The sequence below is a fragment of the Geotrypetes seraphini genome, chromosome 18 (genome assembly GCF_902459505.1).
Source record: "Geotrypetes seraphini chromosome 18, aGeoSer1.1, whole genome shotgun sequence".
In the NCBI taxonomy this organism is placed as follows: Eukaryota; Metazoa; Chordata; class Amphibia; order Gymnophiona; family Dermophiidae; genus Geotrypetes; species Geotrypetes seraphini.
In genome coordinates this window covers 12,124,240-12,137,200 of record NC_047101.1, presented here as the reverse complement: position 1 = coordinate 12,137,200, position 12,961 = coordinate 12,124,240, and the positions used below count along the sequence as shown (strand labels likewise).

At 40.0% G+C, this 12,961-nt stretch overlaps 1 protein-coding gene across 3 annotated transcripts in view; it reads left to right on the top strand.

Annotated features, from left to right (window-relative positions):
- The window catches only part of TRPC7 (transient receptor potential cation channel subfamily C member 7), a 101,103-nt gene extending 97,403 nt beyond the window's left edge, over window positions 1–3,700 (top strand). For all 3 annotated transcript variants that reach the window (XM_033927400.1, XM_033927399.1, XM_033927398.1), the window contains one exon: window positions 2,865–3,700. In XM_033927400.1, coding sequence (XP_033783291.1) covers window positions 2,865–3,007 — 143 coding nt within the window. In that variant the 3' untranslated portion in view covers window positions 3,008–3,700. The remainder of the gene's footprint in view (window positions 1–2,864) is intronic.
- Window positions 3,701–12,961: the final 9,261 nt, after the last annotated feature.

Here is a 12,961-nt window from a genome sequence, read left to right as displayed (position 1 = left end):
GCTTGTGCTGCCTTCAACTGCGCTCAGCGATGCAACACATGTATGTTGTGCATACTTGTGTCGCACTTATATTGTGCTCAGTTGTGATGCTTGTGCTGCACTCAGCGATGCAACGCATGTATGTTGTGCATACTTGTGTCGCACTTATATTGTGCTCAGTTGTGATGCTTGTGCTGCACTCAGCGATGCAACGCATGTATGTTGTGCATACTTGTGTCGCACTTATATTGTGCTCAGTTGTGATGCTTGTGCTGCACTCAGCGATGCAACGCATGTATGTTGTGCATACTTGTGTCGCACTTATATTGTGCTCAGTTGTGATGCTTGTGCTGCACTCAGCGATGCAACGCATGTATGTTGTGCATACTTGTGTCGCACTTATATTGTGCTCAGTTGTGATGCTTGTGCTGCCTTCAGCTGCACTCAGTGATGCAACGCGCGTATGTTGTGTGTACTTGTGTCGCACTTATATTGTGCTCAGTTGTGATGCTTGTGCTGCCTTCAGCTGCGCTCAGTGATGCGACGCGCGTATGTTGTGCATACTTGTGTCGCACTTATATTGTGCTCAGCTGTGATGCTTGTGCTGCCTTCAACTGCGCTCAGCGATGCAACACATGTATGTTGTGCATACTTGTGTCGCACTTATATTGTGCTCAGTTGTGATGCTTGTGCTGCACTCAGCGATGCAACGCATGTATGTTGTGCATACTTGTGTCGCACTTATATTGTGCTCAGTTGTGATGCTTGTGCTGCACTCAGCGATGCAACGCATGTATGTTGTGCATACTTGTGTCGCACTTATATTGTGCTCAGTTGTGATGCTTGTGCTGCACTCAGCGATGCAACGCATGTATGTTGTGCATACTTGTGTCGCACTTATATTGTGCTCAGTTGTGATGCTTGTGCTGCACTCAGCGATGCAACGCATGTATGTTGTGCATACTTGTGTCGCACTTATATTGTGCTCAGTTGTGATGCTTGTGCTGCACTCAGCGATGCAACGCATGTATGTTGTGCATACTTGTGTCGCACTTATATTGTGCTCAGTTGTGATGCTTGTGCTGCATTCAGCTGCGCTCAGTGATGCAATGCGCATATGTTGTGCGTACCTGTGTCGCACTTATATTGTGCTCAGTTGTGATGCTTGTGCTGCCTTCAGCTGCGCTCAGCGATGCGATGCACGTATGTTATGCATACTTGTACATGGCGCATTGACGTGCCCGTATTGCAAGACAACGGTTGTTGATCAAGTTAAAATTGTATAAAATGTTTTGCTCGTCTTGCAAAACACTCGCAATCCAAGGTTTTGCTGTGTATTCCATAGTGTTTTATTTGGCTATGGACTGCCTATGTTTCCTATGAGATAGTAGAATATTTTCTGAGCACTATGATGAGCCCAATCCATGGATCACGTATTTTTTGTTAGATTCCTGCAGGCCTCCATGTGGACATTTCAAGGGCCCAGGGGACTAACTTCTGCCTTGGCGCTAGTAAATGGACTTAGGGGCAAATTCCATAAAGGACACCTAAAAGTTAGGCGTTGTTTAGACGTCCAGCAGCCCAGCGCTCAGCACGATTTTATTATGCATAGGCGCACAGTAGAGAATCACGCTTAGCGACGCCCAGCGAATTTAAGTGTGTCTATATACGAGTTAGACAGCCTTTATAGAATCCAGTGTTCTTATGCGCGTGCTTTGTAGAATCGCCTTTTAGGCGACATCTATAATGGTATCTCGTTTTAGCGTTATGACGTCATTAGAACGGCGATTTTATCCTGTTTTTTTTTTTTTAATTAAAATTGTATGCAGTAAAATGGCATGCAGGAGGCAGCCCAATTTTACAGAGGGGGACCCCAGGCTGCTGGCCAGGCTCTTCCTCCCCAAAGAGCACCACCATTTTATTCTTATTTATTTATCTTTTAATTATTTATATACCACTTATATCCTAAGCGGTTTTTACATTCGGCTACTTTATCTTCTGTCTTGGTGGGCTCAAACTCTTATCTAGTGTACCTGGGGCAATGAGGAGATTAAGTGACTTGCCTATGGTCACAAGGAGCAGTGAGGGATTTGAACCCACAACCTCAGGGTGCTGAGGCTGTAGCTCTAACCACTGCGCCACACACTTCCCAACCAGAGAAGAATGTACTTTTACAGTACTGAAGGGCCTGGGAGAGAGTCACTCAGATTTACAACAGGCATGCCTCCTTCCCTCCAGCTCTTACACTGAACCGTTCCTCACCTGCTTGCTCTCTAGGTGCCAGTTATCTAATCCACCCCTCCCCCATTCCCCCCACCACCTCAGGCATTAAACCACACGTCAATTCAAAAGCCAATCTTATATCCTCTTGATTCACAAGCAGTAATTTCTCTAGGATAAGTATCAAACATGTACCTTCAACACTTGTCCAGTTCCTCTGCTGTTTTCCCAAAAAACAAAACTCTGTTGGCCTCTGTGTTCCTCAATCAAAGCACATGAAATAATATATATATTGCATACTAAACCTTCTGTTTGGGGGGGGGGGTAAAGAGGGCTCCTCTTTGATAATAATGGAAAAAGATTAATCAAAATTTTAATAAAACTTGAAAACTTTATTGCAGCGGTCTGCAATAAAAAAACAACCCTAATGCGGCTTGATAAACAGGGGGGGCAGGGGGTAAGCATGCAACTGGAGTTGTTCTTAACTGAATGCCTCTTTGTGCTTGCCCTATATAGAATCAGAGGGTTAGGTGACCTACAAAAATTAATATCAGCTGTTTCCGTGATGTTCTCCGTCCCTCCGAGATGAACAATATTCATCAGCAAGCAGAGACTTTTTTTTAATGAGATACAGCCTTGTAACAGAGTGCTCTTTTGTGTTTCAGGTGAACTTAAAGAAATTAAACAAGATATTTCCAGTCTGCGTTATGAATTGTTGGAGGAAAAATCAGAGGCAACGGGGGAGCTAGCAAGACTTATACAGCAGCTCAGCGATAAATTTGGAAAGAATTTAAATAAACAACCATAGACGCTGTGCGAAGACGCAGAAGACAAAGCTTTCTTTACACATTATTTGATATTATCAGCCAGCATTTAAAGAAGCAAAAACAGAAGAAGGGATAGGAACCAACCACACACGGACCACATAACAGGTATCCTCCCACCCCCATATTTAACGTGGAAAGAGATTCGGTTGGTCCCAACTGCAAATGAGAAAATGCTTTCCCATGTTCCATATGGCTTTGTAAATGTTATAATGCAGCTTCTCCATGCAAAGGCCAAACTGCTGACAGCAAACCAGTCGCTTTTCTTCCAACCCAGTAATTCTAGCGAAACCAAAAGACCTTTCTCAAGCATTGGCTGGAAAGGGAATAATAAAGACGAGGGAGTCTGATTGAAGAATCACATTCTCACTGCAGGAACGAATCTTCAGACCAGGTGCTACAAGGCAGGAAAAGAGTGTATTGCAATTTGCGATCCTGGACATTTCCGTCTCTGGAGATTAGTAGTTGAATGAGGTTAGAAGCTACTCAAAGCACATATAACCACTTTGGAACCGAACGCTGCTCTCGTTTACAGTTTGCACTTAGAAATTTGGCGTAACGTTTCAGATAGAAACTGAAAAGGAACAGTACTGGGAAAGGTCCTACGACCAATTCTTAAGTGCCAGATGAATAATAGAATAATAGTTATATTTATAAGCAAAAAAAAATGTACTGTAGGCAAGCCTGTACAATAAATCATAAATGTATTTTTACCTTTAATAAAAAAAAAAAAATTATATCTTGTGTATTGCGGTGTGTTTTTAATTTAGAGGGGGAAAAAAAATGAAGTGTCTGAAAACCGCTCTTTGCCTAGCTGAAAGTAGGCGTGGGCTTCCATCCTATATAAAGAAAACCAAAAAAACTCTCTGTGGAGTGACGATGTTCCTAAATGGACTTTATTTGAAAGTATCAAAGTTCCAAAGGTACACTAAAATCATCCACATAAGAGCCTTAAAGGACCTAGTCCGCTAGGGATACAGGACCCAACACGGTCTGCATTTCGACAAAAAGTCTTCTTCAGGGGTCCATGGGGGTCCTATAAAGGTGTGTACGTGGGAAACAATTGTGTGGTGAGCCAGAAGTGAGACCCTTTCTATTGCAAATGCAAGCAGAGTCTCACTTCCAGCTCACCACACAATTGTTTCCCACGTACTCACCTTTATAGGACCCCCAGGGACCCCTGAAGAAGACTTTTTATCGAAACGCGGACCATGTTGGGTCCTGTATCCCTAGCGGACTAGGTCCTTTAAGGCTCTTATGTGGATGATTTACTTTTATGTGGATGGAATTATTTTATGTGGATGATTTTAGTGTACCTTTGGAACTTTGATACTTTTAAATAAAGTCCATTTGGGAACATCGTCACTCCACAGAGTTTTTTTGGTTTTCTATGGATTTTCTTCTTTGTGGATATTTTGGGGTCAATTCCTTTTGTTTCTTCCATCCTATATAAACTTTTCACCAGGTTAAAAAGGGATAGGGATGTGCTTTCATTTGTACGCACTAAAAATATAGGCCCCTATTTCCTGAAGTGCGGCAAGATTTTACAGATAATACATGTGGCGGTAATTCTTTATAATGTCCTCGACAAAGACCAGCTCCCAAGTTTTTTAGGTTGCCCACGGCACTTTTAACTTAAACAGAATTGGTTCAACAATGAGGGTGAGTATCAGTTTCTGGGGCACCTTGGAGATGGTGGTCTTTCGATGGCAGCGGCTTGAACCTCTGAGCTTGCCCCCAAGGAAGGACACGAAACAGGGGGGGTCTCTGTAGGGAATTCAGCTAAGGCACCCTAAGTCCTTTGGACTGCTGCCATCATCTCCAGATAAGTTTAAGCAACGTTTTGACTGATAGTTGCTATCTTTCTTATTTATCCTATTATGGAATCACAGTGACGCTATAGATTAAATGTTTTAAAAGTTTTTATCACAGAACACAAAACCACAGCCTCAAAAGCACTCTTTATATAACGGTATTGCTCAAAAGGAACTTAAACGCCTTCAGATTATTCAAAACACATCTATAAAATTGATTACCAAAGCAAGGAAATTTGACCATGTGACACCTCTTCTTGGGGAAGCCCACTGGCTCCCAGTCACACATCGTGTAACTTATAAAATATGCCTACTTACATATAAAACCCTTCTTTTCAAAACCCCAGCATTTATTCATAAATATTTGATTCCATATACCACTAGTCGAACATTAAGATCTACAGAACAACATCTTCTATCGGTTCCCTCTCTTAAATTCGTAAATACTAGACGACAAGCTATCTTTTCTGTTTCAGCCCCCCAAACCTGGAATTCTCTCCCTATCTATTTAAGGGAAGAAACAAATATAGAAAAATTCAAAGGTAAGCTGAAGAGTTTTCTCTTTAAAGATGCCTTTTCTAGTTAATCATTTCTACACTAATTAATAATAATTCTTTTACTTCTAATCTTTCACTGAAACATTTAGCCTTTTCCCTCTCCTTATGTATTTTCCCTACTTGTTTTTCTATCTTTAAAACATATTGTAACTTTTACCCATGCTTTTCCTCATGTTTGGTTTTTTTTTTTTTGTTTTGTCAATGGTTTTGTCAATAGTATGTTCAGTTCTATTTAATGTATTATTCCCCTTTTTATTGTAATTTTAGTAATATGTAAATCGCTTAGAATGTGGATTAAGCGATTAATCAAATTTTTAATAAACTTGAAACTTGAAACTAGAACAAACGTGGAATTGTCCCAGTCAGAATGGTGCACAACAAAAAGTGTCTTTCAACTCATCTGATAAATCCAAATGTCTTTATTCATCCAAAATTCATAAAATGACTCTGCGACTCGACGTGCGCATGTTTCGGCCCAAATGGCTGCCTCAGGAGTCTTGTGAGTCTTCAAGTGTATAAAAAAGTGCACAAAAAAGTGTTTCCCCTGTTTTGTCCTCGTATTCTACGAAGTGCGCCCTCGAATAGTAGAAATGCCCATGGCCTGTCAATTTTCTTCCCACATAAAGGCTGCCTTTGCAGTTATGTGCAAGACAAATTTCCACACGTACTTTATAAAATAGGGTCATAACGTGATTTTGAGCCAATCAGGGCCTTAAGCCCCTCCCACCGCTTCCCAAATTAGACTTGAACGTCCTATTGAAAATGTCCCTCTTTGTTTGCATATTAAAATCTTTCAAATGTTTGTATCACTCTCCCTTCTTTTCTCTAGTCTAGGGTATACATATTGTAGTTCTGCCCTTCTTTCCTTATGTTAGTCTGTAAATCTGTCTGTCTAACCCATTATATTTAAAGATTAAATCTGTAAATCGCTTAGTAATGTAAATAAGTGATTCATCAAGTCAAAATAAAATCTTGAAATCTTGATTCAGGTCCTTAAGTTTCTTCCCATATATCTTTTGAGACAAATCTCATATCATTTTTGGCACTTTTCTCTGAACCACTTCAAGTTTTTATGTTCTTAGTGAGATACACCTTCCAAAATTGAACACAATACTCCAAGTGGAGCCTCACCAATAATGAGTACAGGGGCATTAACGATTCCTTTCTTCTGCTGCCTATACCTCTCTCTAGCATGCTTCTGGCTCCAGCCACCACCTAGGTAATATTAACCATATCATATCATCTACGATGTCAACAGTTGATGTGCATAACTATCTCTGCGTTAACTATAAGGTGTAGTCCCTATCATTATCTGCCCTGTTTTGCATTAGTATGGGTGGAGTATATACAGAGTTTGCAAATATACATATAGACAAAAAAAATACTAATTTGCATGTGCGTACCTAAATAATTTAGGCGCTGGTGTAAATGACCATGTCTGCGATATCTGATGATGTCTGATGATGTCTGTGATATCTGACGATATCAGGCCTGATATCTGATGATTATGCTAATGCTTTACAAAGATATATAGCTGCCTCTTAAACTGGAGATGCGTCAAAACCACAGAGGACAACGGCACGCCGACAATCCCGCACTGACATTTGAGTGGAGAAATGCGTGCCGCCGCTTTGAGGCCTTCCGTTTTATGCTGTGAGGGTTTGCGGGGAGGAACACTTAGAAGTCATCGCGCTCCCGTGGGGGAGAAACCCCCCCAACACCTCCCCAATGGGAGCACGAACAGTTCTAACTGTAGTTGGGGGGTTCCCCCCCCCCCCACCCTCACAGCGTAAAACAGAAGGCCACAAAGTGGCAGAAGCGGCAGCGCATATTTCTACCGGGCTCAAATGTCGGTGCAGGATTGTCAGCGTGCCATTGTCCTCCGCGCTTTTGACGGTGTACCCTTAAACTAGGTCTCCTTTAAAAAATGTTCTTTCATAAGGGCAATTGTATAATTTAAACACCCTCATTAACACACCCTTTGCACACATAAATGTCTAGCATACCGGCGCTCATAAGCATAAGTAGACGCTTACCAGTGAAAATGATGTAGAGTACCATGAAGTGCTATAAAAAAAACACCCTCGCTATCTTGCCGAAGATGAAATACTGCTGCATGAATATATATTCATCAAAATGGAGCACATGAAGAAGTTTTTGATCATAGTGATTTCAGTGAAGTGCATCTCTCAATAAATTATTATTGAAAAAAGACACTAGAATTTGCAGCTTTCTGACTGATGAAAGGGCTTAAAGACCTTGGTTTTCTGTCGCATTACAAACCATGAAATTATACTGCTTTATCACCTTCTTATCACCCATCCATATCTTTGTCTCTCACCCACTCCCAGCCCTCGTTGTGCATCATCTTGTCCACCCCTCCCTCTTCTTCTTCCTCTTCCTCTGAGACTGTCATTGGAATGCTTTTATGTTTCACTTATATAAACTGAAATATGTCCATATTTGCTTATTTCTGATCTGAAGAAGGATTACTTTTGAAAGCTAATCAAAAATGCATTAAGGCCCCCCTTTTTATCACCCTGCGGTAGAGCATTTTAGCATGGGCTGGTGAGGTAAATGCTCCAGAGCTCATAGGAATTAAATGAGCGTCGGAGCATTTATTTCGCCGGCCTGCGCTACAATGTTCTACTGCGGATTGATGAAAGGGGTTTTACGTTAGTCTAATAAAAAAGGTATCACCTTATTTCCTTAAGGCTCCTTTTATCAAACATCAGTAGCGCCTTTTACCAAGGGCCGGTGAGGTAAATGCTCCAATGATCACAGGAACTGAATAAGCGTCGGCGCATTTACCTTGCTGGCCTGCGGTAAAAGGTTCTAGTACCTTTAAAAGTGGACTAACATGGCTACCACACCATTTCACCGTGCGATGATAGAAATAAGGGTAACTCACAATTGATAACATTGATTTGAGCAATGAGTTGTTTTCTGAGCACAATAAAATATTTAAAGTTGCATTAGTAAGAAATATTTATATAGATTTCTTGGAGCAGATATTGTGGATAATAATTACCTAGACCATTGCTGGGTTTTTTTTTTTTGTGGGGGGAGATTTTTTCTTGATCTGGGTTTAAAGGAAAACAATTAAAGTAAATGATACAATTTGATCTCTTTTTTTTTTTATTTATATAAATTTGAATATTTACAATATCCAATAATACAAAAAGAAAAAAAGGTGATCTCATAAGCAATACATAATCAATCATGCATACATAATTCCTTTTAAAGCCCACATAACTGGGGAGACATGCTACATTTTCACAAACAAAATTTATAAGAAAAGATAAAGGAAATACTTCTTGACTCACCCACGTGAGTCTGAAACCTTTCCTTACTTTAAGGGGACTCTTAATTTTTTCCTCATATACTCAGCTCTGAAACTTAAAGAAAAAATTTAATTCATTTCTGTTCTCGAGTAATTAAAAATTGTTGTAGTTGAATGGGATCCCAAAAACCATATTCAATGTCTTGTAATTTAACAATTCAGATCAAATGGCCAAACCTTATCAGTTTGTAGACACAACAGTGGGATGGATCTATACCCAAATATATATTTGTACATCCAGATCCTTATCGCTATATATGGACTTGTAATTTAACAAGACATTTACATGGAAATTTTAGGTAAAAAGATGCCTCTAGGGCCAGAACTCTGATTTTTAATCTTAAAAACTCTTTCCTCCTTAATTGAGTAGCTCTAGAGACATCAGGAAAGATTCTAACTAAATCTCCACAAAATTTTGTTAATCTGTTTTTAAAATAGAGTTTCTTTATTAGCATCTTATTTATCTCACTCATGCATGTTATCACCAGAGTAGACCGACTCTGGATCACATCCTGACTGTCTTCTAAAAATTCAGTCAAATTAATTTCGGGCTCTTGGGCAGATTCTATTCTTTTTTGAGGAACATAATAATAATTATTTGATCTCCACTATGCTGGTAATTGGACTGCCATAGAAACCATCACACTTGGGGCAACCGCTATAAGTTATTCACAGTTTGGCATTTGGAGTCAAGGGAATTCGGCATATCATGTCAGAAGGAAAGAGCAATAAGTTTTGTCTATATAGATAAATATTTATTTCAAGTAAATATTATTCATGCTAAGGCCCTCTTTTACTAAGGTGCACTAACCGATTAGCGCTCGCTAAACGCTAACGCATGCATGTTAGACTATGGACGTGTTAGCGTTTAGTGCACGCTGATTTGATTAGCGCATCTTAGTAAAAGAGGGGTTAAGTATATAGATAGCACAGCTTGGGAAAATAATGACTGATGATGATAAGAAGTTGGTTCTTCTACTTGATAATGGCCTCCCAGGTTGATGGTATTGTGGGGTAAATACAAGTAAACAACCGCCTAAACCAGATCCTCACCTCAAGACAAAGAAGAACTCCGAACCCTTTTGCCTTCCCTCCACTCAAGGGTACTCAGCGAAAAAAGATGATGACGCAAGCAGCAAAACTTAACCACTCCATCTCCAACCTATTGACGGCAACGTGCGACTTCAAAACTTTTCGAAAAGAAATCAAAACCCTACTTTTCAAAAAAATTTATCCAGATATCTTAACCCAATCCTTCCCCCTCCTCCTAGATAAATTCTCCCCCAAAACCTCCACTTAAATAATCTCTTCCTCCCCAAAACACCAACCAAGTATTCAGATCCCTGAAATGTAACGTAATCTTATTTGTACTCTAACTGTAATCTATTTGTTATATCACACAGTAACGTAGAGTCAATTTAATATCCAATTTGCAAGTTCTTCCGGAATTAATCCAGGTACCTCTCCTCCCTTGTAACCAAAAAAAAACAAAACAAAAACCCCAAAACTGTTGTAACTTCACTGGAAATGTCCAGTTAGCTCTTTTGTAATCCGCCTTGAACTGCAAGGTATAGGCGGAATAGAAGTCCCTAATGTAAAGTAACAATACCTGCTTAATATTCCTTAATAAACATATTTATGTCTTCATGACTTTCAGAAGCATACGGCTTCAAGAGAAACTTAGGCCCTGTTTTACTAAGCGCGCACTACACGTTAGCGTGTGCATGTTAGTCTATGGACACGTTAGTGTTTAGCGAGCGCGCTAGTCGGTTAGCGCACCTTAGTAAAACAGGGGGTTAGTTGTGAACCCATATGGATCAACTTCTTACTCTTTATTAAGTCACCCTTTTAGAAGAGAAGTGTTGAGCTATTTAAATTTAAATGGACCTGCCTAATTTTCAAGATCCTACATGGCATTTTTCCTCCCCTAATCCCACTATCCTGGGACTCTTCAAGACCTGACACTACCAGATCCGCCCACAAACTCAAACTATCTTTCCCCTCGTTAAAAGGCGCCATGTATGCAGGTAAATTAGGGAAATCCCTTTTCTTCAAATTCACTGAGCTTTGGAACAACCTCCCTGCCCCGCTGCGGAACCTCGGCTCCTTCCAATTATTCCGAAAGCATCCGAAAACCTGGCTTTTCTCCAAAACGTAAAGCTATCTATTTAAAATGTAAAGCTAGCTATCCTCTTCATAACCTCTAATTTCTTATTATGTCCTTCCCTCATTTATTGAATTTACCTGTAAACCGTGCCAAGCTTTATCTTTATGGAGAGGATGCGGTATACAAACTTAAGGTTTAGTTTAGTTTAGTTTCTCTTCCTCTCTTTTTTTTCTCTTCCTCTCTTTCTCTCTCTCTTTTTTCTCTCTCTCTTCTTTTCTCTCTCTCTCTCTCTCTCTTTTCTCCCTCTCTCTCTCTCTTTTTTTTCTCTCTCTCTTTATGTCTTTTTTTTCTCTCTCTTCTCTTTTATCTCTCTTCCTCTTTTTTTTCTCTCTCTCTCTTCTTTTTTTCTCTCTTTCTCATTTTCATTAAAAGGCGTCAGGTATGCAGGTAAATTAGGGAAATCCCTTTTCTTCAAATTCACTGAGCTTTGAATAACCTCCCTGCCCCGCTGCGGAACCTAGGCTCATTCCAATTATTCCAAAAGAATCTGAAAACCTGGCTTTTCTCCAAAACATAAAGCTATCTATTTAAAATGTAAAGCTAGCTATCCTCTTCATAACCTCTAATTTCTTATTATGTCTTTCCCTCATTTATTGAATTTACCTGTAAATCGTTCCGAGCTCTATCTTTACGGAGATGATGCGTTATACAAACTTAAGGTTTAGTTTAATTTAGCTATTTAAAAATATTTTTAAAATACACAAATTTCCAGAACTGTGACTTAGGCTTTCTTTTACTAATCCGTGGTAGAGGTTTCTACCGCGGCCTGGAACACGAAATGATTTGACGCTGCTCTGACGCTCATAGCAATTTTATGAACATCACAGCATTTAGCAAAAGGGGGGGGTTTAATGAAGAGTATGAAATTGATCCTTATGGATTCACAACCAAGCCCCTCTTTTACAAAGGTGCGCAAAGCTTTTTAGCATATGTTAAACACGTGCTAAACGCTAACACGTGCATGCTATCCCATGGACACGTTAGCGGTTAGCACACGCGTTGATTTGGCGCGTGCTAAATCCATGCTAAAACGCTTATCACGTCTTTGTAAAAGAGGGGGTAAGTTTCTTTTGAAACTTTATGCTTCTGAAAGTCATGAAGTCATAAATATATATATTTATTAAGGAATATTAAGCAGATATATCTTCATTATTGTGGTTTTCATTTTGATTATACCTGGTATTTACTGCATCGACTACATCACCCAGCAACTATTTATTTGGCATTTGAAACTACCAACACCTCTTTTGGGTTCCTTGTAAAAGACCCTTGAAACATGGTCCATGTCGGGACCTACTAACACCCTTTCAAGTTAAGTAGGAATTGTTTTTCCTTTTATTGCCACTGAAAAATACTTTTATTATTTGAGAAACACCTTAATATTACTAGCATTATAGTCATACACAGTGATGGGACGGTGGGTTCGGCTATAGGAGCCACGGCTCTTGGTCAGATTACACATATCTGAGTGTATGTATAAATGCATTTACTTTATTGTATTTGAATTTCATCTAACTTCTTCTTTGGATATTTACTCATAAGAACATAAGAAATGCCTCTGCTGGGTCAGACCCGAGGTCCATCGTGCCCAGCAGTCCGCTCACGCGATGGCCCAGCAGGTCCAGGACCTGTGCAGTAATCTTCTATCTATACCTCTCTATCCTCTTTTCCAGTAGGAATTTGTCTAATCCTTTCTTGAACCCCAGTACCATACTCTGCCCAATCACGTCCTCTGGAAGCGCATTCCAGGTGTCCACCACACGTTGGGTAAAAAAGAACTTCCTAGTATTTGTTTTGAATCTGTCTCCTATCAACTTTTCCGAGTGCCCTCTTGTTCTTTTATTATTCGAAAGTTTGAAGAATCTGTCCCTCTCTACTCTCTCTATGCCCTTCATGATCTTGTAGGTCTCTATCATATCGCCTCTAAGTCTCCTCTTCTCCAGGGAAAAGAGTCCCAGTTTCTCCAATCTTTCTCTATCTCACTCTCTCTCTCTCTCTGTCTCCCTTTCTCTCTCTCTCTCTGTCTCCCTTTCTCTCTCTCTTTCTGTCCCTCTTTA